At 42.5% G+C, this 27,991-nt stretch overlaps 3 protein-coding genes across 4 annotated transcripts in view; 1 reads left to right on the top strand and 2 right to left on the bottom strand.

Moving 5' to 3' along the window:
• CEP85 (centrosomal protein 85) overlaps positions 1-11,007 on the bottom strand; it is a 35,908-nt gene extending 24,901 nt beyond the window's left edge. Inside the window, exons 1-3 of one of the 2 annotated variants that reach the window (XM_081306932.1) lie at positions 10,852-11,007; positions 3,727-3,798; positions 1,876-2,028 (exon numbers count right to left, since the gene is read on the bottom strand). In XM_081306932.1, the coding sequence (XP_081163058.1) occupies positions 1,876-2,028; positions 3,727-3,781 (208 nt within the window). In that variant the 5' untranslated portion in view covers positions 3,782-3,798; positions 10,852-11,007. Of the gene's footprint in view, positions 1-1,875; positions 2,029-3,726; positions 3,799-9,988; positions 10,817-10,851 lie in introns of those variants that run through there. The other variant, XM_081306933.1, reaches the window with a different exon arrangement.
• Positions 11,008-12,977: 1,970 nt separating this feature from the next.
• Positions 12,978-14,043, top strand: LOC308656170 (putative ribosomal protein uL10-like). Its single transcript, XM_081306935.1, has one exon. The coding sequence runs from the start codon at positions 13,045-13,047 to the stop codon at positions 13,972-13,974; it is 930 nt and encodes a 309-aa protein (XP_081163061.1). The 5' UTR covers positions 12,978-13,044; the 3' UTR covers positions 13,975-14,043.
• Positions 14,044-16,100: 2,057 nt separating this feature from the next.
• Positions 16,101-27,931, bottom strand: LOC308655576 (uromodulin-like). Its single transcript, XM_081305633.1, has 9 exons — positions 26,901-27,931; positions 23,076-23,281; positions 20,405-20,565; positions 19,731-19,970; positions 18,379-18,386; positions 17,962-18,149; positions 17,556-17,667; positions 16,949-16,978; positions 16,101-16,440 (listed from the first exon to the last, which is right to left on the bottom strand). Exons 1-9 carry the CDS (start codon positions 27,793-27,795, stop codon positions 16,388-16,390), a joined length of 1,893 nt encoding a protein of 630 aa, XP_081161759.1. The 5' UTR covers positions 27,796-27,931; the 3' UTR covers positions 16,101-16,387.
• Positions 27,932-27,991: the final 60 nt, after the last annotated feature.

Genomic DNA, 27,991 nt, shown 5'->3' on the forward strand with positions numbered 1-27,991 from the left:
GGAAACCACTAATCTGTTTTTGGTTTTGTTTTTTTAGTTGTAGATGGACACAATAACTTTATTTATTTCATTTTTATGTGGTGCTTTAGGATCAAATCCAGGACCTCACACCTACTAGGCAAATGCTTTACCACTGAGCTACAACCACAGCCCACTAATCTGCTTTTTGCCTATAGATTCATCTATTCTGGATATTTCAATTATATGGCCATGTTATATATGGCCTTTTGCATCTGGCTTTTTTTTTTTTTAACTTAGCATAATTTTTTTTAAGGTTCATCCACTGGCAGCATGTATAAACACTTAATTTAATTTCAGTCCCAAGTAATATTCTATTGTATTATACAGACATACCTCATCTTACTCATCTATTCATCAGTTTTGAACACTTGGTTTTTTTCTACTGTGAACATTTGTACATGTGTTTTTGTGTGGATGCATGTTTTCATTTCTCTTGGGGACGTACTGAGGAGTTTAATTACTGAATCTTAAGGTTTAACTTTTTGAGGAACTGCCAACCTGTTTTTCCAAAGCAACTGTAACATTTTACATTCCTACCAACAATGTATAAAGAAAGGTTCCAATTTCTCTACATTCTCACCAACATTTCTTATTATCTTTTTTTTTTTTTAAGAGAGAGAGAGAGAGAGAGAATTTTTTTTTTTTTTTTTAGTTTTCGGTGGACACAACATATTTATTTTTATTTATGTGGTGCTGAGGATCAAACCCAGCGCCCCAGCATGTGCCAGGCAAGCGCACCACCGCTTGAGCCACATCCCCAGCCCTATCTTTTTGATTTCAGTCATCCTAGTAGCTGTGGAGTAGATATATATATATATATATATTTTTAATATTTATTTTTTAGTTCTCGGCGGACACAACATCTTTGTTGGTATGTGGTGCTGAGGATCGAACCCGGGCCGCACACACGCCAGGCGAGCGCGCTACCAGTTGAGCCACATCCCCAGCCCCCTATATTTTTAAATGACAAAATATAAAGTACCGAAGTGACCAGTTCTGTAATTGCAATCAATTCATTCAAGCACTTTGAAATTTACCTTTTTCATCTATAAAATAGAATACTTCACAGAATAGCATTAATGAAATAATGCAGAAAAAAAACCAGCCTAGTACCTATCTCAAAGTATATAACAGTAATTAATTATTATCATTAGACTTCTGCCTTCCAGGCCCTCAATATCTCAATGGAAAAACAAAACGCCCTTGTAAAGCATTGGCTGGTAGTTAGTACTTAAGTGTAAAACAAGTGACAAGAGATTATTAAAGATAAAGGGTGCAAAAAGGAAGGGTATCAGTAGTGGGTAGAAGCAATGAGAAGTCTTTGTGGGATGCTTTTCTAAATCCTAAATAGTCATAAGATCAGCTTGGCTGGAAAGGACCAAAGGAGTTGGCAACAGCACAAATGGGCTAGATTAAAGATGGAAAAAATAGCCAAGTTACCAAAACAAACAACAAAACCATTAAAAAAAAAAAAAAGTCTGTAATTTCAAAGCATTATAAAATAACATCTTGATGATACCAAGAAATAGGCTTGAATGGTTGAATAGGTGGGTAGGACCAGATCACAGAAGAATTGAGGCCTGAGAACTTATCCTCCAAGTAATGGAACAATCAAAGGATTTGCAAAAAAGGGAAACTATGAAATATGAAATTAGGCTTCTTAATAAGATCAATCCAGAAGCAGAAGGACAGACTTGAGGTCAAGAAGACTATTAGAAAGTTGTGTCAGATAGGATAACAATGGAAACTAAGATAAAATGAACTCATGAATACTTTAGAAATGACAATATACCTAAAACTCAATCTGAAAATGACAAGATATACTGGTAATCAAAAACCATTAATCCAACCTACCATCTGCAATATCTGAGCATGATGTGCCAATGGCTGTATCCCCACTGTCGGCTACACTTGAACAGCGGCTGAAGCGGCTCCGAAAGGCCTCTGAGATAACTGGAGTCTGCCATTCAGTTCCCAGGGAACTACCCTTATGAATTACATTGGAACCTGAAACAAAAAAAGACAATTTCCTCCTTTTAGTGTGAACCAGCTCAGGTACCTCCACATAATTGTTTTTATTAAAAAAAAAAAATCACTTAAGCAGGGCTGGAGATGTGACTCAGTGGTACAGTGCTTACCTAGCATGCACAAGACCCTAGGTTCAATCCCCAGCACCATTTAATATAAAGTCTCAAAGTTTAAGTTGAAATCAGAAAATATTGTTCTACAGACTCTTTGATCTAGTAGGAGGCAAGTGATCCTTAAAAATACCTTATTCCTTTCTTCCAAGTTTAGCATTTTGCTATCTTTTTAACCTAGTTTATTCTACTTCTGCTCGCTCTTTGCTACCTTTCACTTCTGCTTTCTAGTGACAGCAAACTAACTTTCCCCAAGTATTCCTATTCTTTGAGTCATACTGGATTGCCTGATTTGAAAGAACATGCCCAATCTATCTATACTCAGTAATTTGTAATACTTTCTTTTCCAGTACTGGGGATTGAACTCAGAAGCATTCTATCACTGAGCTACATACAACCCCAGCCCCCACCTTTTTAATTTTTTTAGACAGAGTCTCACTAAGTTGCTTAGGGTGGTCTCAAATTTGTGATCCTCTTGCCTTAGCCTTCCAAGTTGCTGGGAATTCACCACAATAATTTTTATGAACAACACAGACAACAACCAGAACTTCTGAGCAGCATGAGATTAGAAAATGTTACTATAGTACTAAGTTGGTATAATGTAGCTAGAAGCAACATAATCTGACCTCTTGGTAAGTCTATATGACTTTGTCTCTCTAGTTACAGTGCACACTTTGCCAGGCCTTTTGAAATAATTAAACAAAACGTGCTTTAAATAAACATATGTAACTGAATAAAATGTGTCCTTTTTTGTTTTTATTTTTTAAATATTTATTTTTTAGTTGTAGTTGGACACAATACTTCTATTTATTTTTATGTGGTGCTGAGGATCAAACCCAGGGCCTCGAATGTGCAAGGTAAAGCTCTCTACCGCTGAGCCAAACCCCAGCCCTAAAATGTGTCCTTTTTTTGATAAAATACTTAGAAATTCAAATTTTTCTAAAATGCTACTTAATTGAACCATACCTCATCTACTGACTGTCTACACGTTTACATGTTTGACATATATACTTAAAATACCTACTTAATGTACCTACTTAACTTTTAAAATCTTGGCAATTCATTTTAGGGATACTACTGGCATCCAAGAATTCCAACCTTTGTGGGCTAGCAATGACTGACCCACTCAGAGTATTACAAAGACAACACAGAACACAGTAATTAATGCTGTGTTTTCTAATTTCAAATGGAACTATGTTCCGAAGTCATTCTGTTCTAATTCTTTATATGTCCTCCCCTCCCAAAAATCACATTTGTCTTGTTGGAAGCCATATAGGACCACAGATAAATGATTTATTGTTCCCTCAAAGAGACCTGTTTTTTTTTTCCTATTTATTAGTATATTATAGTTATACATTATAGTGAGGCTTATTTTGCCGTATTTATAAATGCACATAACTGTTTACTCCTTTACAATTCCAAGTAGAGACCTGTTTTTATATTCAATATAGCCCCATATTACTCTATTCTTTTTGTACCAGCATTTCATCAAATGCTGTGTGCTCAGTCCCTTAAAGAATATGAAATAACAGAACAAAAGTCAGAATCAAAAATTTAGGCTACTTACCTGGTGAAGTAGCATGAGAGGTTCGCTCACTTGGGTATTTCTCTTGCATGGCCATCACAGTTATTGAGACAACTGCAGAATGAAGAAATAACCAGTCAAATCTCTCATTATTTTAATTCCCTGTAACTCAGTTCCCATTCAGCAGAAACTTGTCAAAATCAATCTGAGGATTAAAGAGCAAACATAGTTTCTTTCTACTGTACTTACTCTCATAAGGAACTTTTGACACTAGATGAATCAAGCAAGAAATTCTGCAGGAGACAACCACAATTAGAGGGTATCCTCTAATTCAATTCACAATTTGATTCTGATATTATCTACCTGGAGATAGCATCAAATCCCACAAGTAGGGGACTCAGTTCTACAAGGCTGTCCCACTTCCGACACCCATTGAGATCCCCAAATTATTTTACTCACGCATCTGACCAATTAGCAATAAACTGAAGTTCCCATGACCCCCTTTCTTCAGTTTGACTAGTTTGCTAAAGTTAATTGCTAAATCACAATTCAGGGAAACCCTTTACCGACTTATTATAAAGGATATTACAAAGGACAGATAGAGATGCACAGGGCAAAGCATGTGGGAAGAGATGCAGTTTCCATGCCCTCTTCGAGTGCCACCCTCTAACAATCCCCACATGCTCAGCCTCCCAGAGGCTTCATTACTTTGGCAAGACTCATTAAATCATTGAGCAACTTAATCTTCAAACACTCCTCTTCTTCAGAGGTTGGGGCTCAAAGTCCTCACCCTCTGACCCTGCCTTGTTCTTTCTAGAGATCAGTCCCCATCCTGAAGGGCTGCCAGTTAATATCCAACTCATTAACATACAAAAAGACACATCATTTTGATGACTGCAAGGATTTTACAAGTATGCAAGGAAATTAGACAAAGAACAAACACATATTTTATAATATCACAAACATATAAAATATTAAAGTATTCTCCCACATTTTACTCCTATGAGTATTTTAAAAAGCAAACCAGGACCCAGCTGTATCACTCCTCAGTATTTATCCTAAAGAATTAAGTCATTATACTATAATGATACATGAATACCCATGTTTATAGCAGCAGAATTCACAATAGCCACACTATGGAATTAGCCTTGATGTCCATCAATGGATAAATAAAAGAAAATGAGGTATATACACACAATGGAGTTTTATTCAATTATAAAGAAAAGTGAAATTATGTAATTTGCAGGAAAATCCATAGAACTTGATATCATTATCTTAAGTAGAATAAGCCAAACTCAGAAGGTCAAAGGTCATGTTTTCTCTCCTATGTGGAAGCTAGAGAGGAAAAAGGAAAAGAAAAGTGGTGGTGGTTGTGGTTGGGAGGAATCTCATGAAAATCAAAGGGAGATCAGCAGAATAGGCAAAAGGGATCAGGAATTGGAAGAGGGGAAGGAGGGGAAAGTGCTGTGGAGTAATACTGGCCAAATTACATTGTTATATCATGTAAACATATGAAGATGTAAGAACAAATCCCACCATTATATACCACTATGATGCACCAATAAAATAATATTGGGAGGGGGGAGAAATCATAAGCAGAGTCAGGGGAGCAAACCAGTCAGACATGGTCCCAACTATTTGGGAGGCTGAGACGGGAGGATCACTTGACCCCATAAGTTTGAGATGAGCCTGGGCAACAGGGCAAGTCCCTGTCTCAAAAAAATAATAAAAGACAAAAAAGAAAAGAAACCAACTCCCAATAATTGCCCTATTATATCTTCCTAAAGCAAGTAGAGAAAACATAGAAACAGATTCCTAGTATGAATCCCGTGTGGTCCTAGAGCCGCCCATTGTTGTAATTTTTAGTAAATATTACTTTTAATCAACAAACTTAACTGTGGCTTTTCTTAGCCATGGGGCACATAATGGCAGAGTAGGGTAAAAAAAGAACTAAAGAACCCAACCAAGAGTGAAGTATTATAACCACAATTATAATTAACATAAAACAAACTCCTGATTCCTTCAGTAATCAAAGCTGATGCACAGAGATAGGCAGAATTCTTGGTCATAAGAAAATTCTGATCCTTAGCTCAGAACATGCCATTTTCTTCCCATTTCTCCATCTCTTAAGACATTTCTACTTAAGGGTAGGTGTTGAAAATTCAGCAGAGTCTAATTCCTGTATAAACAAAACTGTTTAGTTATAACTAGCAAAAGCAAATAATAGTATCTTATATTTCCATACTTGAGGAAAGTGGTTCTGGGGCTGGGGATGTGGCTCAAGCAGTAGCGCACTCGCCTGGCATGCGTGCGGCCCGGGTTCAATCCTCAGCACCACGTACAAACAAAGATGTTGTGTCCACCAAAAACTAAAAAATAAATATTAAAAAATTCTCTCTCTCTATCTTTAAAAAAAAAAAAAAAAAAAAGAAAGAAAGTGGTTCAGAGCATGGGCTCAGATCACTTGGATTTGAAGTGTGGATAAATATACATGAACACACTGAACTTCCAGTTTTGGTTTTGTTAGCTGTACAACACTGGGCAAAAATTTCAATACATCTGTGCCTCAGTTTCTTTATATAAGAGTGATAAAAGCTGGGTGTAGTGGCACATGCCTCTAATCCCAGCAACTCAGGAGGCTAAGGCTAAGGCAGGAGGATCATAAATTCAAAGCCAGCCTCAGCAAAAGTGAGGCACTAAGTAACTCAGTGAGACCCTGTCTCTAAATAAAATACAAAATAGGGTTGGGGATGTGGCTCAGAGGTCAAATGCCCAAGTTCAATGCCGAGTTCAATTCCGGGCACCCCCCACCAAAAAAGTGATAAAGACACAACCTAATTCATGTTAAGTGATTTATAATAACTTACCACAAGGCCTGACACATCACAAGTGCCTATTTATTATTATTATTACTTGGCAATTTATGTCAATAAAAAATAAATAAAACAAAAAGTGTCACACAGTACAGTCCCTGAAAGACATGGAAATATGAATTTGTAAACTCTGAATTTATAAGAGCCCCAAAAGAAGTTGGGACAATTCACAAAACAATTCTTAAGAGATAAAATTCAACTTTGAGAGGGGAAAAAAAAGGGGGGGTGGGGGATAAATGGTACTAATTCTCTAATGTTTTACTGACCTCTACGGCTTTCTTTTAGTAACAACAACCCAAGTGGTCACTAATTCACTGCATTAATAGGACTGGTACCATCCTCCAAAATCTCACTTCTTCCTAGGAAAGAGAAGCTTTCTTTACTCAGTAATAAAAGCTTCTACTTATGGCTAGCCATTTAATTTATGGCCAGTGACTTAATGATGACACAGCATCCTTACCTACATACTAGTGATTACTGTCAACATCAAACATCCTTTCCTTTACCTCTCCTTTGAAAGATAACAAAATCACAGGCCTGATGGATTCTGAAACTTTTCCAAATTCAGATGAATTGAGAACAGGGTAACAAAAGGAAAACTCCTAGTTAAAAAGAATCACACTATGACTCAGCAATTCCACTCTTGGGTGTATAGTGGTCCTTCTGAATCCAAAGGAGACTGATTCTAGGAATTCCCACAGATACCAAAATCTTCAGATGCTCAAATCCCTTATATAGAATAGTGTTGGCATATAACATGTATGTACATCCTCCTGTTCATTTTAAAGAATTTTCTAGAAGCCAGGTGTGGTGATGTGAACCTGTTCCAGCTACTCAGGAGGCCGAGGAGGAAAGAACACTTGAGCTTAGGAATTTGAGGACAGCCTGGGCAAAACAGCAAGACCCCATCTTAAAAACAAACATCACCATCAACTCTATACTACTTATAATACCTAATACAATATAAATGCTATATAAATTGCTTAGAGAATAATGACAACAACAAAAATAATGTAGTACTTGTTCAGTACAAATGCAATTATTTTCAAGTATATATTTTTTTCTTTTGAACCCCCAATCCTTCTTATTCTGAGACAGGGTCCTGATAAATTGCTGAGGCTGGCCTTGAACTTGCCATCCTCCTGCAGCCTCCCAAGTCACTGAAATTACAGGCATACACCACCATTCTCAACAATCCCTAAGTGCATTCTCTGTTTTTTTTGGTTGTTGTTGGTTTTTTTTTTTTTTTGGTAGTGCAGGGGATTGAACCCAGGGCCTTGTGCATGCAAGACAAGCACTCTACCAACTGAGCTATATCCCCAGTCCCACTGAGTACATTCTCAATCCATAGTTGGTTGAATCTTCAGATGCAAAACTCAAATACAGTGGGTGTATTATATATTCAAGAAAAATTAAAATAGATGTTCATGCAAAAAGTTGTAAACAAATATTCATAACAGCATTACTTACAATAGCTAAAAATGCAAACAGCCCAAATGTCCATCAACAAAGGATCAATAAAATGTGTTATATCCACACAATGGAATATATATTTGGTCATAAAAAGGAATTAAGTATTAATACATGCTAAAACATGGATGAACACTGAAAATACTATTAAGGAAAAGAAGCCAAATATAGAAGGCCAAAAAACTGCATGGGGTCTAGGGATGTGGTTCAAGCGGTAGCATGCGCGCCTGGCATTCGTGTGACCTGGGTTCGATCCTCATGGTCCCATTTATATGATATGTCTAAAACAGCCAGATCCACAGAAAGAGCAAATTAGTGGATGCCAAGCTGAGGAAGGGAATAGGAAATAGAAAGTGACTGCTAATGGTTATAAGGCTTCTTTTCAGGATAATCAAAATATTTTGGGATCAGATGGTGGTAACGATTGAATAGGCTTAGATACATTATAAAAATCACTGATTTATGCACGAGTAAAATTAATTTTATAGCATGTGAATTATATTTTTTAAAAAAGTGCACCTATAGGGCTGGGGATGTGGCTCAAGCGGTAGCGCGCTCGCCTGGCATGCGTGCGGCCCGGGTTCGATCCTCAGCACCACATACCAACAAAGATGTTGTGTCCGTGGAGAACTAAAAAAAAATAAATAAATATTAAAAAATTCTCTCTCTCTCTCTCTCTCTCCTCTCTCACTCTCTCTTTAAAAAAAAAAGTGCACCTATAAGGCAAAAAATAATACAGAATAAGTAACTCTTGATTTTTTTTCCTACTAAATTCAGAATTAGATGATCAACTAGTAGACACTTTTAGGACCAACTGAAGGAGTGGTCCTAAAACAGCAAGACCGATATTTTCTGGGATAAAAATGGGATAAATGAATGTGCAAGGAATAATACAAATAACCATGTTACAGCCCAAAAGGTAGGACTGAATGGAGGCGGGCAGTAAAAAAAGCACCTAACATGGTTGGCTTCTATATTCAAAGCCCTTTGGATCACAAAAATATTTATTTGTTCAACAAATTTAACATGTATTTAGCACTTACTATTTATCAAGCACTGCACTAAATACCTTATACATATATTTAATGCTCATTTTAATCCTATGAGGCAGTTATTCTCATTTTATTTGATAAGAAAATAACAGTTTAGACTGATGAGGATCACACAACTAGGAAGAGGCTTTAAAAAGCCAGAACTGTAAGCTTGGTGTGGTGATACACATCTATAACCCTAGCTACACAGGAGGCTGAGTCAGGAGGATGGCAAGTTTGAGACCAGCCTGGGCAAAGTAATAAGACCCTGTCAAAAAAAAAAAAAAAAAAAAAAAGCCAGAACTGTGCTACAATGCTTTAGGAGTTTAATCAGCATTTTTTTTTTTTTCTGTGCATGACAAAACACAAATGAAAGAACTGAAGGGCATTATTAAGGCATCAAAAGTCATCTGCCTCTGACAGCCAGAGCTGCAAGCCTTGAAACAGGACAGTCAGGGACAGTCATATAATTTCTTCACTTTGCCTTGTTCATCACCCAGGTTGTACTTCCCATGTTGCTACCTAAGAATTAGATTATGACTGTTAAATATATTTCTCCCCTTTAAGAATTAGAATCTTGGTGTGAAATGTCAAGCTCAGCAGCTGTTGAGAACCACATCAAGACAGAAGAGGATTTGAAGGGATATACAGACAGCTGACACAGACACATTAAGAATCTCACACCATCACACTATATTCATGGCCTTGATCACTCATTAAACTGACATAGTGAAAGAGAAGTCAAATCCCTGCCATGAAGTTGCCTTTACAAAGAACAAGTCCTGAGACAAAACCACCAGCCCATTATAAAGCAGACAAGGCCTAAGAGAAAATAATCAAGTCTAGTTATCTTAATTACCCTGTATTACAACTCCTTCTTACCCAGCATATTGTATTCAATTCATTAACCAAATTTTACTGATCACCTACTATTTGCCTGGCGCCGTGCCACGCACTGGAAGTGTATCTCAGAGTAAAGACAAAGGGTTCTGATTCTCCTGGTTTGCAAGGGCGAAATTAGGTGCTGAATATGCTGTTAGACAAACTTGAACTAAACTTGCTGTAGCAGGGGTCCTCAACTTCAGCACCACTGACACCTTGCTTGATGTGGGGGCTGTCCTGCACACTGCAGGATGTTTAGTAGCGTCTCAGGATGCCAGCAGCAATCCCAGAGTCGGGACAGTCTCCAGACATCGTCAGATATCCCGCGAGGCAGAATCGCCCGGGCTCAGGGGCTCGGGTCTAAGGCCTTCCCGAGTGCTCTCGGTCCCCCAACTTTAATTCTCTACACATTCTTCAAAACTTGAACTTCCCTTCCCCGGGGAGAGCTCCCTGATCGCTCCAACTAGACGAGCGCCTCTGTAGTGTGCTCTTTGTAAAAGATCTTCCTCCTGCACTTACTGAGTGCCAACTGAATACTACTCGCTTAACGTCTACTCTTCTCCACGGACCGTGGGCTCCACGAGGGCAAGGAAAGTGCTGCCCGCTGTACCCCCGGCCACTGGAACAAGGCCTGACTCACAGGTAAGGCAAATACTTCGAGTGAAAGGCAAGGAGAAAGCTCGGCAACGACGGCTGGGTGGCGACCCGCACAGGGGCGGGTGAGCCAGGGGCAATATCTTAGCCAGGGGAGGCAGAGACCCGAGGCGGGTTACGGCTCCGTTGCTCTGCGCATGCGCTCCCGCTGCCGATTCCCCCAAGAAGGGAGGTCGCGAGTGTTCAAGGCTTCGCCGGGACTCCGGAAGGAGAGACAGGGTGTACCACCTCGACTGGGGCCCCGACGGAGAACTTACGCGGCCCTGAGAGCGGGCGGCGAAATCCCTCACTTGCGGCTACTGACTGCGACCACCACGTCTGCCTCAGGCGGCGGTTCAGCCCCTCAGCTCGACTAACGGCCGTTACACGCCCGCCAGGTCGCGCGCCGCCCGGCCCCCCTCCTCCGTCTCCCTGCCTCTGACCAATTAGCAGTCGAGAAGCGCGGTTCTCCCGCCCCTTTCTGCCCTACACTGACCAATAGAGAGCTAAGCCGCGCCGGTGTCCCGCCCCTGCACGCTGCCTCGCAGCAGGGCGCGACGGATCTCTCTACGCCTGAGCCCGCCTCCGCTCCGGTGCTTCTCTTCTGCCTCTTCCCCAGTCTTGCCTCTAGGCGGAGCGGTGCTCAATGAAGCCCGGAGTGGCCTGCTGGGCCTGCGCAGATGGGACACATGGGAATCCCACCTAACCTGCTTCATCCTCCTCCCTCTATCCACCTGTCAGTCCTCCCTCCTGAAGCAAGTGGCCAGGCTGTGACCAGGAGTTAGGGTGTGACCTGGGTCACTGTCTAGTTAGGGTTGAGGCTCCATCTATCAGATTTAATGGAGAATGAACCTGTGTTAAGTCCTTGCTTCCCCCAAAGCTGAAGTATAACACCAGAGAAGTCTGCCAGGCAAGTTTAGAGTGGAAAGTAGAAGCATTATTAAAGGACAGCAGAAAAGACTTCTCCCCGGAGGAAGAAGGGGACCCAAAAGACAGAATCCGTGGAAGGTCTTCCCTCTTTTATAGGTCTTCTTTCAGCTTTCCCACACTCCTGTCCTTTGTTTCCCGTTATCTTGCCGTGAGAGAATGCGGGTGAGAAGGTCCAAAAGGTGGGAGATAGGTGGGCTGGAGGAGTAATCCAGGCAGGAAGGGCTTGGGGCAGCTTTTGATCAGCATTTCCCAGTTTGCTGGCAGCTGCTTCATTAACATTTCCTTAGGATGGGCTCCAGGCCTTGAGGACATTAACATTTCAATTTCCCCAAGTGCTACTGTTTTGGGGGACTCCATTCTCTATACTGGCCTCCATTTTATTTATCTTACTCAATATTAGACCCGATTTACCTAACTACACTAACTACTACCTGTAAATCTAGCTTCACCTGGGTGTGCCATGATAGATGAATTTAGGGGACAGTCTCTGAAATTGGGACCAAAAGACTTTGTTACTATGCATGTTAAGGCTGGATGTCCAAAGGAGTCAATTTAGACTGCTGTTCTGACTTGATGATCTCTGTTTTTTCTGTGAGGCAGGAGAGAACCGGGGGACGCATAAAGGACTGAGAAAAATGAAGATGATTTGAAGAGGTGATGCTGAAAAGGGAGAAAAACCTAACTAGAAACTCCAAAGTGTTGAGATTTACATTTGCACTCAGCAAATAGAACATTCGTACTGTCTTACTAATTTAATTTTTTCCTGACATTTAAGCACAGCGTACTCAATATTTTGTCCTTATCCTTTAGGATATATTTTAAATAAAAGAAAAGTCTAATGCATTCATAAGCAAGGTTGGGGGTTTGGGGGTCATTTGCTTTTGGTACTGGGGATTGAACCCAGGGGCGCTTAACCACTGAGCCATCCATATCCCTAGCCCTTTTTTTTAAATTTTTAATTTTTGAGTCAGGGTGTTGCTAAATTGCTGAGGCTGGCTTTGAACTTGCAATACCCTTGCCTCAACCTCTTGAGTACTGAGATTATACGCATGAGTCTAGTCACTCGCTTTTTTTTTTTTTTTTTTTTTTTAGATGGAGTCTCATGATATTGCCCAGGCTGGCTTCAAATTTCTGTGCACAAGATCCTCCTGACCAGATGCAGTGGCACATGCCGGTGATTCCCAGTGACTCCATGAGGTTGAGGCAGGAGGATGAGGCAGGAGGACTACAAGTGTGAGGCCAGCCTCAGCAACTTTGCAAGACTCTGTCTCAAAATTTAAAACTAAAAGGGTTGGGGATATAACTCAGTGGTAGAGCATCCCTGGGTTCAATCCCCTGAATTGAGGGGGGAAACAAAGATTATCCTGCTTCAGTTTCCTGAGTAGCTGATTAAGGCATTAGCAGCAGGGCTGTTTAAACAGTCTACTCTAGACCTTTAAAGTCAACATGAATTCCCAATGAAAGCCTTTTCTCGCCAGGCATCCTCGTGAGAGTGACATCGTCTTTAAACCCTGCGTGGCAATCCCTGATGCACCATCGTGATGCCCAGGGAAGACAGGGCGACCTGGAAGTCCAACTACTTCCTTAAGATCATCCAACTTTTGGATGACTATCCAAAATGCTTCACTGTGGGAGCAGACAATGTGGGCTCCAAGCAAATCCGAATGTCCTTCCGGGGGAAGGCTGTGGTGCTGATGGGCAAAAACACTATGATGCGCAAGGCCATTCGAGGGCATCTGGAAAACAACCCAGCTCTAGAGAAATTGTTGCCTCATATCAGGGGGAATGTGGGCTTTGTGTTCACCAAGGAGGACCTCACTGAGATCAGGGACACGCTGCTGGCCAATAAGGTTCCAGCTGCTGCCCGTGCTGGTGCCATTGCACCATGTGAAGTCACCGTACCAGCCCAGAACACTGGTCTGGGGCCCGAGAAGACTTCCTTCTTCCAGGCTTTGGGCATTACCACTAAAATCTCTAGGGGCACCATTGAAATCCTGAGTGATGTGCAGCTGATAAAGACTGGAGACAAAGTGGGAGCCAGCGAAGCTACCCTGCTGAACATGCTGAACATATCCCCCTTCTCCTTTGGGCTGATCATTCAGCAAGTATTTGACAATGGCAGCATCTACAACCCTGAAGTGCTTGACATCACAGAGGAGACTCTGCATTCTCGCTTCCTGGAAGGTGTCCGCAATGTTGCTAGTGTTTGTCTGCAGATTGGTTATCCAACTGTTGCATCAGTACCCCATTCTATCATCAGTGGGTACAAGAGGGTCCTGGCTTTGTCTGTGGAGACTGAGTACACCTTCCCACTTGCTGAGAAGGTCAAGGCCTTCTTGGCTGATCCATCTGCGTTTGTGGCTGCTGCTACTACTGCTGCTCCTGCTGCTGCTGTGGCCCCAGCCAAGGTTGAAGCCAAGGAAGAGTCGGAGGAGTCGGATGAGGATATGGGATTTGGTCTCTTTGACTAATCACCAAAAAGCAACAACTCAGCTTCATATGCAAAACAAAGAAATAAAGGCTTACTTCTTAAAAAAAAATTCCCAATGAAATGTAATTAATTTTATGCTGATTTAATAAGTGTATGGCTTTGATGTGCATAAAAAAATAACATAAATTGGTCACTTGCCCTAATTTTTTTTCATGAACTGTTAAAGTACTAGATAAAATGTTCTCGAATATGAAATAATAAAGCTGTTATTTAAATTTGAAGATTGGGGTTGTAGCTCAGTGGTAAAACACTTGCCCAGTATGTGTAAGGCCCTGGGTTCTACTCCTAGCACTGCAAAAAAGAAAAGACTGTTAAGTTTAACTTTTTATTATGTTGCTTATACCAACATTTTCCTCAGGAAATTAGTTTCTAACACAATCATGGATATCAATAAAAAATAGCATTTCAAAAACAACAAAAGGCAAAATGCCTTTCTGCAATTTTATGAAATTGCACCTCATGTGTAGGTGCTACTTCTGCCAACTAAATAAAGCCTGTCCTCTTTCCTGGCTCACACTATCTATTTTCTGTATTCAACTGTCCTCTCTGGAAGGTTAAAGATTGTGTCTTGTGTACTGTTGAATCCCCAGGGCTTAAAATAGCAACAGGTATGTAGTAGATCTATTTTTGAATGAATTAATGATAGTAGCATAAACACTGTCACCTGTATCTACCCTATATGGAAGGGAGAAAAATAATTAAGGTGTAGAAGAAGAAGGCTTACATAATATTGAAAGGGTAAAGTTTCTAAGCTGCAAAGCCTGAGTTAAAATGTAAAGGACCAGGCATTGTAAAACTGCTTCTAAGCTGCAAAGCCTGAGTTAAAATATAAAAGACCAGGTATTGTTAAGTTCCTGAAATTCCTGTAGCTATTAGGACAATTCCCGGGACTGCCCAGTAGATATTCCCCCTGACCATTTAGTTGTTTAATAACCTAGGACCCTGTGCAGCTTGGCACGTAGGCATCTCAGGGCCCAAACCAATCAGTTTAATGTACCCCCCTTCTTAGGACTGACCTATCACTCCCACCCGACCTGTTCCCGCCAATGAATGTACTAATCATGTTTAAGAATTGTTGGGCTGGGGATGTGGCTCAAGCAGTAGCGCACTCGCCTGGCATGCGTGCGGCCCGGGTTCGATCCTTAGCACCACATACAAACAAAGATGTTGTGTCCACCAAAAACTAAAAAGTAAATATTAAAGATTCTCTCTCTCTCTCTCAAAAAATAAATAAATCTTCTTTAAAAAAAAATGTTTAAGAATTGTTGTTTGATTTTCCTGCGGTGTATGGTGATTTGTTAAAGGAGACTGTGATGTATGTAAAGTCCCTGCCCTCCCCAAAAAGTGTACTTAAGCCCTGCTCAACCCCTGCTCGGGGCTCTTGGCCGCTCTCCCTTCTTGAGTGAGCACGGAGCCCCAGCGCGCTGGAACCTCAATAAACCCCCTTTTGCTGTGCATGAGTCGGTCTCTTGGTGGTCTCTTCCTCCTACGTTCGCCGGACCCTTACAATATTACGTAAAATCATTCAGTGCTTATCCTGGAATTGAATAGTCACTGTCCGTTTTTTAAAAAATATTCTTTAATTGTCAATGGGCCTTTATTTCATTTATTTATATGTGGTGCTGAGAATGGAACCCAGTGCCTCACACATGCTAGGCAAGCACTCTACCACTGAGCCAAAACCAGCCCCTCACTGTCCGTTTTTCAGGAGAAAAAAAGAAGTGCGGGGAGGACTTAGGGGCCAAAGTCCTAGATATTTCTCTGGAATGATATAAAGTTCCCCAGGTTGAAGCAGAGATCAGTCAAACTTTCATTTTACAAGGCCAGGTGTGGTGGCACAGCAATAGTGAGGCGCTAAGTAACTCAGTGAGACCCGATCTCTAAATAAAATACAAAATAGGGCTGGGAATGTGGCTCAGTGGTTGAGTGCCCCTGAGTTCAATCCCTGGTACCACCCCCCCACAAAAAAACTTTCATTTTATATATATGGAAACTAACACTCTCAAGATTAAGTAACTTTTCACCCATCCTCCACCCCTTGTCCTTCAGTCCCATCAACCTGCAGCATTGAAGGTTTTGATCAGATTATACAGAAAGGAGTCAAAGTAGAATTCCTTGGTGTTTATTGGCTATATCTTCTACACCTCCCCCACCATTAGAGCAATTTAATCACCCCTAAGAATCCCAGAAATGGGAAGAGAAGGCAGGATGAGGGAGCACAAACGAATGCTGAGTTTACAAAGTAATTGTTGTGCCACATCCTAATCCCATTTTCAACCTCTCTGGTTCCTAACAAGAGGATAGACTTATTGCCTTTCCCTAAATCTTCCTCTTTGAGGCAAGTAAATTAGAAGCCAATGACTAGGGTTTGAGGAGGTATCCTGGGGAGGATTTTATCCCAGCATCCAATCAATCACCATCAGGAGAAAGATAGCCATCCAGGATCCTGCAAGGAAAAAAAAAAAAAAAAAAAGGTATAAAATAGGATCAGGGAACTTTGCAAGGCTGGAAAAGTTTTAAAGCTTAGATACTTCACTCTGGAGGATTAGTAATTTATTATTTTTTTTTGAGATGGGGTCTCACTATGTTGCCCATACTGGCCCTAAACTTCTGGGCTCAGGTGATCCTCCTGCCTCAGCCTCGTGAGTAATAGGGATTATAAGCAGGTGCCACTGTTCCCAAGCCAATTTTGAATGTTTAACCCCTACTGTACTCTAAATCATTTCTGGACAGTCCCAGATTCTGATAAGGGATAAAGCAATAGCCCCACATTGACAACTCTGCATGTATTGCTGAAGAAACTGGCACTCAGAGAAGTTAACTGACTTCTCCTGGGTCACATAGAGTTGAGAACAAACATGATCTAAGATCAGCACCTGCCAAGTCCTAAAGTGAGCTCCCAGACCTTGGTGCAGTCATAACAAACTTCATCATAGCAATAATTTTGTACCAACCTGGAGAGCTGCTGCTGGAGGCTTTGGACTCTGAAACCACATAGAAACAAAGATTAAGCCTTAGGATGCTGGCATCCTAACAGGACAAGGCCAGCACTCGCCCATCATTTCATCAGGATTGGGCAAAGAGGCTGGCACTTTCTTGAGGCTAGGACTCAAAAGATGATACTTCTAATGAGAATGGATTTAATAAAGAGAGGGGCTTTCTCGTGAGGGTTCGAGCTTTACAGGACTGTTATGGAATATAAAGAAGTGAGAGTGTTCCAGGCTAGAAAGTAAGATTGAAAATACACACACAGCCTAGCAGGAGAGACAGCCCAGGAGAAGACTGATAGGAAAGAGACAATGGGAGGAAGCAGAGAAGGCTCCGACTTGAAGTTCAATAAATGAAGAGAGGACCCAGCAAATGGAGGGGACCTTTTTGGAATGGAGATCCCAGGAGGATGTGGACTCGCAGAGGATGAACTCGGGGAGGAGACTTGGTTTGAGGAAGAGCATGTGGACAAGAAGGTAAGAGGGGGCACAGTGAAGGGTCGGAGGACTCAGCAGGTGAATTAGAGGCTCTGGAAGAGGAGCCAGGAGGCCCGCAAATGATCGATCCAGATACCCGTTATTCGGAGAGGCCCGAACACTATCCAGCTGCCGCCGCGCTCCAAGTCCTCTTGCAATTGGATCTCCCTGGGCGAATTCCTCCCAGAAGGGTTCCTTGGCCTGCAGGTCTGTGGGCGACACAAGACTAGGTGTAGTGAGGACGGGAAGGCTGGGACTTTACCTAGGACCTGCAGAAAGCCGGGTCCCTGCCCCGCCCCCAAATGAGCTTACCAACCCACGCCCTGGCCTGATAGGCCAATCCCCAGCCCCACAAGTGCCCAGGCCCCGCCCAGGCCCCGCCCGCGCTCCCAAGAGCACGCCATTGCTACACCTGGCTTCTCCGCGCGCTAGGGCAGAAATGCCGGGCGGGCGCGGGCGCCGGCGCAGCCGGTGCGCAGGAACGCAGGGGACTACCCGCTCACCGGTCGGCACTGGCGTTCCATCTGCTTGTCACACAGGGACACTCGGGCGTGCAGGTAGAGCGTATCGCTATTTAAGAAGCGGAACAGTCTGAAGGCCAGCGTTACCTCGAGAGAGGCCCCGTTGTCGGGTAGACCGTGGAGCAGCCGGCTGGGGACTGGGCAGCTGTGGGAAGAGGCAGCAGCACCAACTGGTTAGCGTCGTGGCTGGGGGCCGACGGTGCAGATGCACCAACGATGATTGATTTCCTTCTGTTTACTCGCCCTGTGTAAATTCAGGTGCTGGATCTCGTGCTGAGAACTTTACATGGATTATTTCATTTCATCCTCACACCAATTCTAAGAGGAAGGCCATACTTTTGCCACCCTTTCTTTTTTGATGATGGGGAAACTGAGGCTAAGGGAAGCCAAGTAGATTACGTGAGGTTCTACGGGTAACAGCCCGGCTCCAGCATTGGCCCATACCCTTAATCAGTAGGTTATATTTCCTCCTAACAAAGTAGGAATTGTGGGTTGTTGATATAACCCAGTAGAGCACTGGCCTAGCATGCTGGACACAGTAAAGTGCAAAATAAAAATAAATAAAAGTAGTAACAACTCAAAGCTGGGATAAATTCATGGGTGCTGTGTTTCATGACCCGTTCACAAAGATTGTTTGGAGAAATGATTCAGACATTTGAAGCTTTAATATTAGTAGTCGGGAATCTCATCTCTTCCTAGACCGTTGAGAATAAGGACTTGGCCTTACTACCTCTATGTCCTCAAACATTAGCAAAGTCTGTCACTTAAACAATTTGTGTGAACTGAGCCTTAATTTCTCCATCTATAAGATGGGAATGAAAAAATAACTGTCGGGCTGGGGATGTGGCTCAAGCGGTAGCGCGCTCGCCTCGCATGCGTGCGGCCCGGGTTCGATCCTCAGCACCACATACCAACAAAGATGTTGTGTCCGCCGAGAACTAAAAAATAAATATTAAAAATTCTCTCTCTCTCCCCTCTCTCTCCTCTCTCACTCTCTCTTTAAAAAAAAAAAAAAAAAAAAAAAAGAAAAAATAACTGTCATAGAGTGCATTGAGAGGCTTAAATTAGTTAATATATGTGAAGATATTAAAACTGGATTGCAGGGGTAACTACTATGTCAGTATTAGTTATCATTAGCTATTATTTGCAATGCATGTCCAACATTTAGAATGTAGCACTCTGAACTATTAGAATTATTTTTTGGTTTTTCATCTTGTCACTGTAGGATCTCAATAACTGGAGAAAAAATAAATGAATGTCGTTTATTGGATGTGCATCCTTTTTTTTTTTTTTTTTCTTTTTTTTGGTACCAGTGATTGAACTCAAGGATGCTCAACCACTGAGCCCCAGCCTTATTTTGTATTTGAGACAGGGTCTCAATGAGTTGCTAAGTGCCTTGCGATTGCTGAGGCTGGCTTTGAACTCTCAATCCTCCTATTTCAGCCTCCCAAACTGCTGGGATTACAGGTGTGCTCTACCATACCCTGCGGGATGTGAAGTCTTGAAGAGGTTTTAATCTCCCTGAGCCTTAATTTACTCATTTGCAAAATGGTAATGATAATGCATTCTAATGTATTCGTTCAATAAACATTCACCCAGTGCTTACTTTCTCCCCATGTTTGCAATACCAAGCATACAGAGAAGAATGACACAATCTGTGCTCATGGGTACAAAAGCACCCAACATAAACCACAGTCTTAAGAGCTGGTCTGGTACTGGTAGGAGTTTACTGGGGCTTGAGAGACACTTACCTCTCATTCACAAAGTGGTAGGTCGCCTTAACAGCCTTTTTGTTGGAGATGTTGGCGCTGACAAAGACCTCATTGACCACCAGAGCAAATCTGTTGGGATCACTGCTTGTGGCATTGAGAACTATGTAGAGGGGTGTGCCAAGGTGAACTGTTCTGTTCTTGAGTGGAGCTGAGAGCTGAATGTCTGTAAAGATGCTCAGGAAGATGATAGTTTCCCCAGTACTGGGAAAGTGGATGGTCCTATATCCAAAAAGGGATAAGAGTGAGAATCTCACCATGAAACCTCAGAGGGAAGGACACTCTCACCTTCTGTCTCACCCAAAGTCACTAAGCTCTGGTAAGCCATAGAGAATAAGGAAAGGAGCAAACCTGCTCACCTTCCTCCTGAACTGCCTAAAAATGAGGTGCCGCCTAATAGATCCCCACTCAGGACCCTTGAAGCCACCCAACCCCACAGTAGTTTACATAAGCATCCCACAATGCATTGCTTCATAGAAGCATTTTTTTTCTCTAATGCTTTGAGTCGCCATCTAAGAGGTTCTTATGTCTAGCGGGTAGACACAGGGAGTCCAATATCTGAGGTGTTGACTTTTTGACTTGATTAGAGGTAGCATTGAGAACTCAGGAGCCTCCCAGGGACCAGAGAGATAGGCAGCTGACAGGGGAAAACTCACGGGATGGAGTCCACCACTTCGGGGAGAGTCTGGCTGATGTTCGCCACCAGAGGGTAAGCGCAGCTGAAGCTGAAGAGCATTGTGGACTCCGTAGTTTTGGAGCCTGAAAGAACCTGCTTAAGCTGCACCTTCAGAGAATACAGGGCATGGCTGTTGTTGGTCTAGAAAAGACAGGGAGGTAACCATTATCCTCAGATCTCTAGGGGAAACACCTTCCATCCTCAGTGGCTGCAAGGTATTTGTTTAAATAAAATTAACAGCTAAAGTTCACTGAGGCGGGCTGGGGATGTGGCTCAAGTGGTAGCGCGCTCGCCTGGCGTGTGTGCGGCCCGGGTTCGATCCTCAGCACCACATACCAACAAAGATGTTGTGTCCGCCGAGAACTAAAAAAAATAAATAATAATAAATATTTTTAAAAAAAAGTTCACTGAGGCTGAGCTGTATGTCAGGTATTGTGATTTCACCACAACTCTGAGGAGAGTTCTCTTATTGGTCTCTTTTTCTTTTCTTTTCGTTTTCTTTCTTTCCTTTTTTTTGGACTGGAGATTGAACCCAGGAGCTATTTACTAGTAAGCTACCTCCCAGTCCTTTTCATTTTTTATTTTGAGAAAGGTTCTCACTAAGTTACTGAGGGTCTGCTAAGTTGCTTAAGCTAGCCTCGAACTTGTGATACTCTTGCCTTGGCTTCCCAAATTGCTGGGATTACAGATATACACCACTACATCCAGCTTATTAGTCCCATTTTACAGAAGAGCAAACTAAGGCCTGGAAAGGTTAAAAAAACTTCCCAAAGCAAGTAACAAAGCCTAAAACCAGGACCACTTTTCTGATACCAAAGCTCCTGGTCTTAATCTCTGGTTCTCAAATTTCAGTGTGCATTTTAGAGTTCCTTGGGAAAAATAGGAAAGACAATAGAATATATCTAACATAATTTTCCTATGTACACATGAAACACCTAAATGAATCCTACCATCATGCCCACCCACAAGAATGGGGTCCTAATTAGAATAAGATATACCCCATGCTTGTATAACTTTATCAAAATGGATTCTGCTGTCATATAAAACTAAGAAGAACCAATGGAAAAAAGTATATGACTAATGAATGTATTCAACTAAAAGGATATATCTAAATGGGTGTGTGAATATATAAATTAAAAGTAATTTTACACTTGAAAGTAAAAAAATAAATAAATGGTTCTCTTGGCTGGACGTGGTTTTACATGCCCAGAATCCCAGCTACTTGGGAGGCTGAGGCTTGAGGGTCTCAAGTTCAAGGCCAGCCTGAGGGACCCTATCTCAAAATAAAAAGAGCTGGGGATACAGCTCAGTAGTAGAGCTTTACTTAGCATGTGTGAGGCCCTGGATTAAAACCACAGTACCACAGGGGGAGAGAAAAAAAAGATTCATTGGGGTATTTGTTAAAAATGCCAACTCCTGGTCCTTATCCCAAGCATCTCACACATGCTTGGCAAGTACTCTACCGCTGAGTTACAGCCCCAGCCCTTATGCAATATTTTTAAAGAAAGGAGGTAGCATCATTGTTGAGCTCATAGGAATACAAGCTAACTCTGTGAATCACTAGCTATATGATTTGGGGAAAACCCTTAACTTCTCTGAACTATAGATTACCCATCTGTAAAATAAGACTACTCTGATGGTTTAATGAGAATAATGTGTGTTAATAGGGATTTGATCTTCTGTGTGTGGTTAGAAATTAATAAATACTTGTCATCATTATTATTATTTTGAAGGATTCTGGGGCTGACAATTTGGAAACCAGTATCCTATTCCATCAAACATGGCACCACCTGGGGGCTGGGGATATAGCTCAGTTGGTAGAGTGCTTGCCTTGAATGCATAAGGCCCTGGGTTCAATCCTCAGCACCATACACACACACACAAAAAAACAAACAAACAAAAAGAAAACCTGGCACCACCTGTAAGGGCATTCCCAGTCTAGGCAGACATAACATGGTCATTTCCCCTCAAAAACACTGGTCTAGAAGGGCAGGGTGGCACATGCTGTGGTCCCAACTACTTGAGAGGGTAAGGTAGGAGGATCTTAAATTTGAGGCCAGCTTCAGAAACTTAGCAGGACCCTGTTTCAAAAGAAATTAAAAGGGTGGGGGTGTCTCAATGGTAGAGCACCCCTGGATTCAATTGCAAGTCAATTGCAAGTACAGGGTAGGGATGGGAGAAGGAGACTGGTCTGATGGCTAAGATTTGACTTCACTCTCGAGAATCCCTCAGTCAAATAGGTCATGGGCTGAGGTTGTGGCTCAGCAGTAGATTTGGGATTTGATCTTCTGTGTGTGGTCAGAAATTAATAAATACTTGTCATCATTATTATTATTTTAAAGGATTCTGCCCAGCATGTGTGAGGCAATGGGTTTGATCCTCAGCACCACATAAAAATAAATAAAAAAGGGGCTGTGGCTGTGGCTGCACAGCTACTTGCTTAGCATGGGTGAGGCACTGGGTTTGATCCTTAGCACCACATACAAAAATAAGAAAATAAAATAAAGGCATGCTGTCCATCTACAACTACAAAAATTAATTAAAGGTCAAAAAAACAGAGATGAGGTCAGGACTGGTATCCAATCACTCCCTTCCCAGCCCCACCTCACAGCTCCCCAGTCCCTATCAGGTGACCCTCCCAGCTTGCTTACAGAGAGGTGGAGTCCACAAGAACCCTCCTTCTTCTCCATCATGAAGACCTGGACCCTGTAGCCTTGTTCTATCTTCTTGGTGCTGGAGCACCCTGAGAAGGCATCTTCTTTCAGAATCCAGTGGTTAGTTTCCAGGAAGCAGCTGCTCAGGGCCACCCCAATTCTTTGTGCACTGCAGTTCAGGGTCACTGGCATCCTGGACAGTTCTGCAGGAAGACAAGAGCCAGGGCAGGGACCTCCTGAGGCTCCTTGCATGATGCTGTGGGAGTGGGTATAATTCTGATGTGGACAGAGGAGACACGGGACATTAGCCCAACCTATTAAAACCTTCCGCAAATGCAGACTCTTCCTCACAAGAGTTGAGTGTCTACCGTCACACTTGCATTATGGGACCCTGGTCCCTGGCCTTAACTGGCTCACTCAGAATCTCTTTCCCAGGAAGTAGTAACTGCAGCCAGTATGAGGGTGGCGTGGCCATCTCGTGCCAGGCAGGCTGAAAGGCACAAAAGGCTGGTTTGTGGAGAGAGGAGCAGAGAGGAACAGGTGCAGGACGGGAGAAGCAAGACTGAGGAGAAGGAGGCAACTCCTGCTTCTGGGTACATTCTTAGTTCCAGGCGCCAGTCCCTGGAAAACCTGGCCGAAGCCTGCCCTGGGCTTTGCTGAGAGAGTTTTCCTTGAGCTAAGTCAGTTGGTTTCTGTTACATGTCTGGCAAGATCAGTTTTTGAGATGCTGTTTTGCTCCCTGATTTCTTACCCATTCAAAGCAGGAAGCCAGGCCCTCAAGTAAGTGTGTGTGTGTGTGTGTGTGTGTGTGTCTGTCTGTCTGGGGATTGAACCCAGAGCCTGGAGCCTGCTAGGCAAGTGAGCTCCATCCCCAGCCAGTCCTCAGGTTTTTTGAGGGAACTAAATTGCTCAAGTTAACAGCTCTTTCAGTCCATAAAAGCCTAAACTAATTGAAGACACAGCCCTAGGGAGGGAGGGCGTTTGCGAAACCAAAGGGAGGTTTTCAAATTTTTTGATGAAGGTACTGGGTATCTACCCAGAGCCTTATGCTTGCTAGTCAAGCGTTCTATCACTCAGCCCTTCAGAGAGTGAAAAATTTATTTATTTCATTCAAGTCAATTAGAGTTGGTTTCTCTGCCATTCATAACACAAGCTGTCCTAACAGATACATGCCAAATACCTATACTTTTTGGGTGAAGACTGAAAAGCAAATACTTAACTCTTCCCTTCTTCTGAACTAGCCCCTCTAAATTTTTCTGTTAAAAATTGGGATGAACTGCTTAAAAGTTGGAATTAAAAAGTAAAACTAGAGGGGCTGGGGTTGTGGCTCAGTGGTAGAGCACTCGCCTAGCACATGTGAGTGCCTAGGTTCCATCCTCAGCACCACATAGGGATAAATGGGTAAAGATATTGTGTCCAACTACAACTAAAAACTATTTTTTAAAAAAGTAAAACTAGAAAGTAATACATAATAGAAACACAAGCATAAAGTATTTCTGGATTTATTTTATTACTTTGGACTTAAAAGATTTTTTTCCTTTTTTATTAAAGCTCACCATTCTACTTTGGCAGGCATGTGTGGGAAGAAGGATAGGCACCCACTCCGATGGGATGGGCACCCCGATCCCTAGTTTAACAACCTTACTTGGCTTTATTTTTGATTCTAGAATGAGGTGACACTTCACCCCACAAAATAGAGTAAGAGGGGCTAGGGATGTGCCTCAGTGGCAGAACATTTGCTTTGCATGTACAGACCCTGGGTTTGATCCCTAGCACTAAATAAATAAATAAATAAATAAATAAATAAATAAATAAAGTTTCAGATGGTCCAAGGACACAGAATAATGAACAAACAACTGGTTGGTTAACATCAGGTTACTTTTTTTCTTTTCTTTTCTTTTTTGGCCCTGGGAATGAGCCCAGGGATGCTCTACAACTGAACAGTGCTTCATAATTTTTATATTGAGACAAGTTCTCAGTAAGTTGCCCAGGCTGGCTTTGAACTTACAGTCCAGCTCCCTCAACCTCACTGAGTAAGTGGGATTACAGGTGTGCACCACCATGCCCAGCTCAAATGGAATATTAAAGACTGAAAAAGTCCTATAAAAGTCAAGAAACAATTTTTTTAAGGGATTAAACTCAAGGGCACTCAACTACTGAGCCATATCCCCAGCCCTATTTTGTATTTTATTTAGAGACAGGATCTCACTGAGTTACTTAGTGCCTCGGTATGGCTGAGGCTGGCTTTGAACTCTTCTTGATCCTCCTGTCTCAGCTTCCTGAGTGCTGGGATTACAGGCGTGCACCACTGCACGCAGCTAAGAAATAATTTTGTTTAGTCTATCCCAAATGTATTTTGACAATGAAACTTGTTTTTTGTTGTTGTTTGTTTGATTGTGGTGGTAGAGATTGAACCCAGAGCCTCATACATGCTAGGCAAGCACTTTACCACGGAGCTTCAACCCCATCCTGTAACCCTTTATTAGGGCAATATGTATTGAAATCCTGCACTACTGGTGTCCTGAAAAAATATATTTTGGAAAATACTGACAAATTAAGCACTGCTAGTAATAAAAACTTATAACATGTAATAAAGACTTCATCCCAAAGCAGTATTACCCAATAGACCAAAGCAGAAACGCCAAAGAAATGCATTTTGGATGAATTTGAAATTAAAAATAAAAAAGTAATCATTTTAGGAAAATCACAATTTTGTTAAACTGAAATGTTTTAGAAGTTGGTCATGATGACATTTGCCTATAGTTCCAGTTTCTTGGATGATAGAGGCAGGAGGATCGCTTGAGCCCAGGAATTGAAAGCCAGTCTGGGAAACATAGTGACACCCTGTCTCAAAAAAAAAAAAAAAAAAAAAAAAAAAAAAGTTTGGGGGGAATTATTTTGACTTCAAAGAATATATATTTGGAGAACATTACTGCCTTTTTGGTGCCCTGGACCCAGCTTCAGCCTTGTCAGAATGTGGGCCTGGATGTTGGTGGCACTGCCTGGGAGAAGCCTGTGAAGTCAACATTTCTCTCTTTTTTTATCTCCAGTATTGAGGATTTAACCCAGGGACACATGGGGCTGGGGCTGTAGCCCAGTGGCAGCAGGCTGCCTTAGCACATGTGAGGCACTGGGTTCAATCCTTAGCACCACATAAAAATAAACAACTAATTCTGGATACAATAAAGTGACTCCTTATTCCCCTTGTTTTCTTTAAAAAAAAAAAAAAAAAAAAAAAAAAAAAAAAAAAAAAAACAGGGCACGCTACCACTGAACTACATTCCCAGACATTTTTATTTTTATTTTGAGTCTCATTAAGTTGCTAAGGCTGGGCTTGAACTTTCAACCCTCTTTCCTAAGCGTCCTGAATCCCTGGGATTGCAAGTGTGCACCACCATACCTGATTTGAACCCACACTCCCTGTATAAGCTGGCACGCTGACTTGCCTTTTGCCTCAGTTTCCCTGCGTGATCCTCTAGGCCCCCAATGGAGCTATGCCTCTGGTCTTTTTTTCAGCCTCCCAAGCCCCTGGGATTACAGGCATGCGCCACCACGCCCAGCTGACTCTGATCCATTAGTTCTGTCCCCAGGAAGGTTTAATCCGGCCAGTAGCTGGAATCCTGGAGATTGGGAATGATAAATTGTTCATTCTACCCATCTGCCAAGTTGCCTGTTCACCCACCAGAAGTCACCTCTAGCTGGATGAACCCATGTTTTACAAAGCCTCATTGGCCCTCTGGACCTTCGGACACAATGTTCCTCTGGGCTCACTCTGGCCCTTACCTCTGGTTTGGTTTCCTCACCTGAGTTCCTCCGCCTTACCTGAGTGGGTGTGGTAGCTGTCATTGCACAGGCAAACTCCTGTGCTGGCTGTGTATTCATCCAACGCGCAGGCTCCCGCTCTAGGACCACTATGCTGGCTATATCTGGGGGGAGTTTGACTGGGCCCAGTCACAGCAGAGGATTTCACTGTCCCCAAGGAGCTGAAGACAAGGGCTGTGGAATAAGCAGCTGTTGTCTCAGTGCCAACACTGGAGGCTGATTGTGCAGGTTGGGAAGGTGTCCACATGGTTGTGTTGTGATGTGTATCAGGTGGCTTGCTTGTCGAGGGGGTTGTTGCGGGGGTTGGGGGTACAGCTGTACTTTGCTCTTCCTGAGTCTTAGTCATGGTTGTTCCAAGAACAGTTGTCCCCAGAGTGCTTGTGTTTAGTGAGGTAGTGTAGATAACTGTGCTGGTTGTCACGGATAAGAGTTCGCTTGTGTCATTAACTTTGTCCAATGTTGTTGAGGATGTAGTTAGAGAAGATGTCTCAGAGACAGTGATGGTTGTGGACCTGGATGATTCAGTGTCATTGCCTGGTGTCTTTAATGCTACTGGAGTTGTGGCTGCCTTCTCAGAGTCAGGGGATACTAATGACTCCAGTCCGTTATCTAGGGTGTTTGTGGTTAATGGGGCTGTCATTGGAGTTGTCTGATCCTGTTCTGGATTCTCAGCTAAAGTGGCTGTGATGGGTAAGGTTGTGGGTAAGGTTGTGGTTCTAGATGTCTGGTTCTTCAACAGAGAAGCCATCATGGAGCTTGACAGTATGGTGTCATTGGTGGATGTGGTGATAGTTGTATGCTGTCTCTCTTCCCAAGTCCCAGGTGTTGAGTTTGTTTGCTCCATAGATCCTGCCAAACTGCTGGTCAGTGGCGAACTTGGAAGAGTAGCTGTCATATGCTCCTGGGTTTCAGACACTGACGTCCTTCCAGTTGTTGGTGAGCTGTTAGGTTCAGGTGCCGTGATGTGATCTCTCCCACTGTGGGACAGAGCTAAAGTTGTAGATGGACACAATATTGTCTCCAGAAACGCAGATGCAACCCTCAAGACTGTAAAAAAAAACAAGCAAAGAGAAGCCAATCTACCATTTCTT

This window comes from Spermophilus citellus, assembly GCF_964194105.1.
Source record: "Spermophilus citellus genome assembly, chromosome: 9".
NCBI classification, from domain to species: Eukaryota; Metazoa; Chordata; class Mammalia; order Rodentia; family Sciuridae; genus Spermophilus; species Spermophilus citellus.

Bases quoted from the DNA above. Each gene is read 5' to 3' on its own strand.
- LOC308655576 (XM_081305633.1), bottom strand. From the start codon at position 27,795: ATGACAGCTACTCTTCCAAGTTCGCCACTGACCAGCAGTTTGGCAGGA. The intron at 19,971-20,404 runs GTGAGTTTTCCC...TTTTGGATATAG, and splicing joins GAAGTGGTGGACTCCATCCC to GACCATCCACTTTCCCAGTA. The intron at 16,441-16,948 runs GTTGGTACAAAA...TTTTCCTTGCAG, and splicing joins CTCCAGCAGCAGCTCTCCAG to GATCCTGGATGGCTATCTTT.
- LOC308656170 (XM_081306935.1), top strand. From the start codon at position 13,045: ATGCCCAGGGAAGACAGGGCGACCTGGAAGTCCAACTACTTCCTTAAG.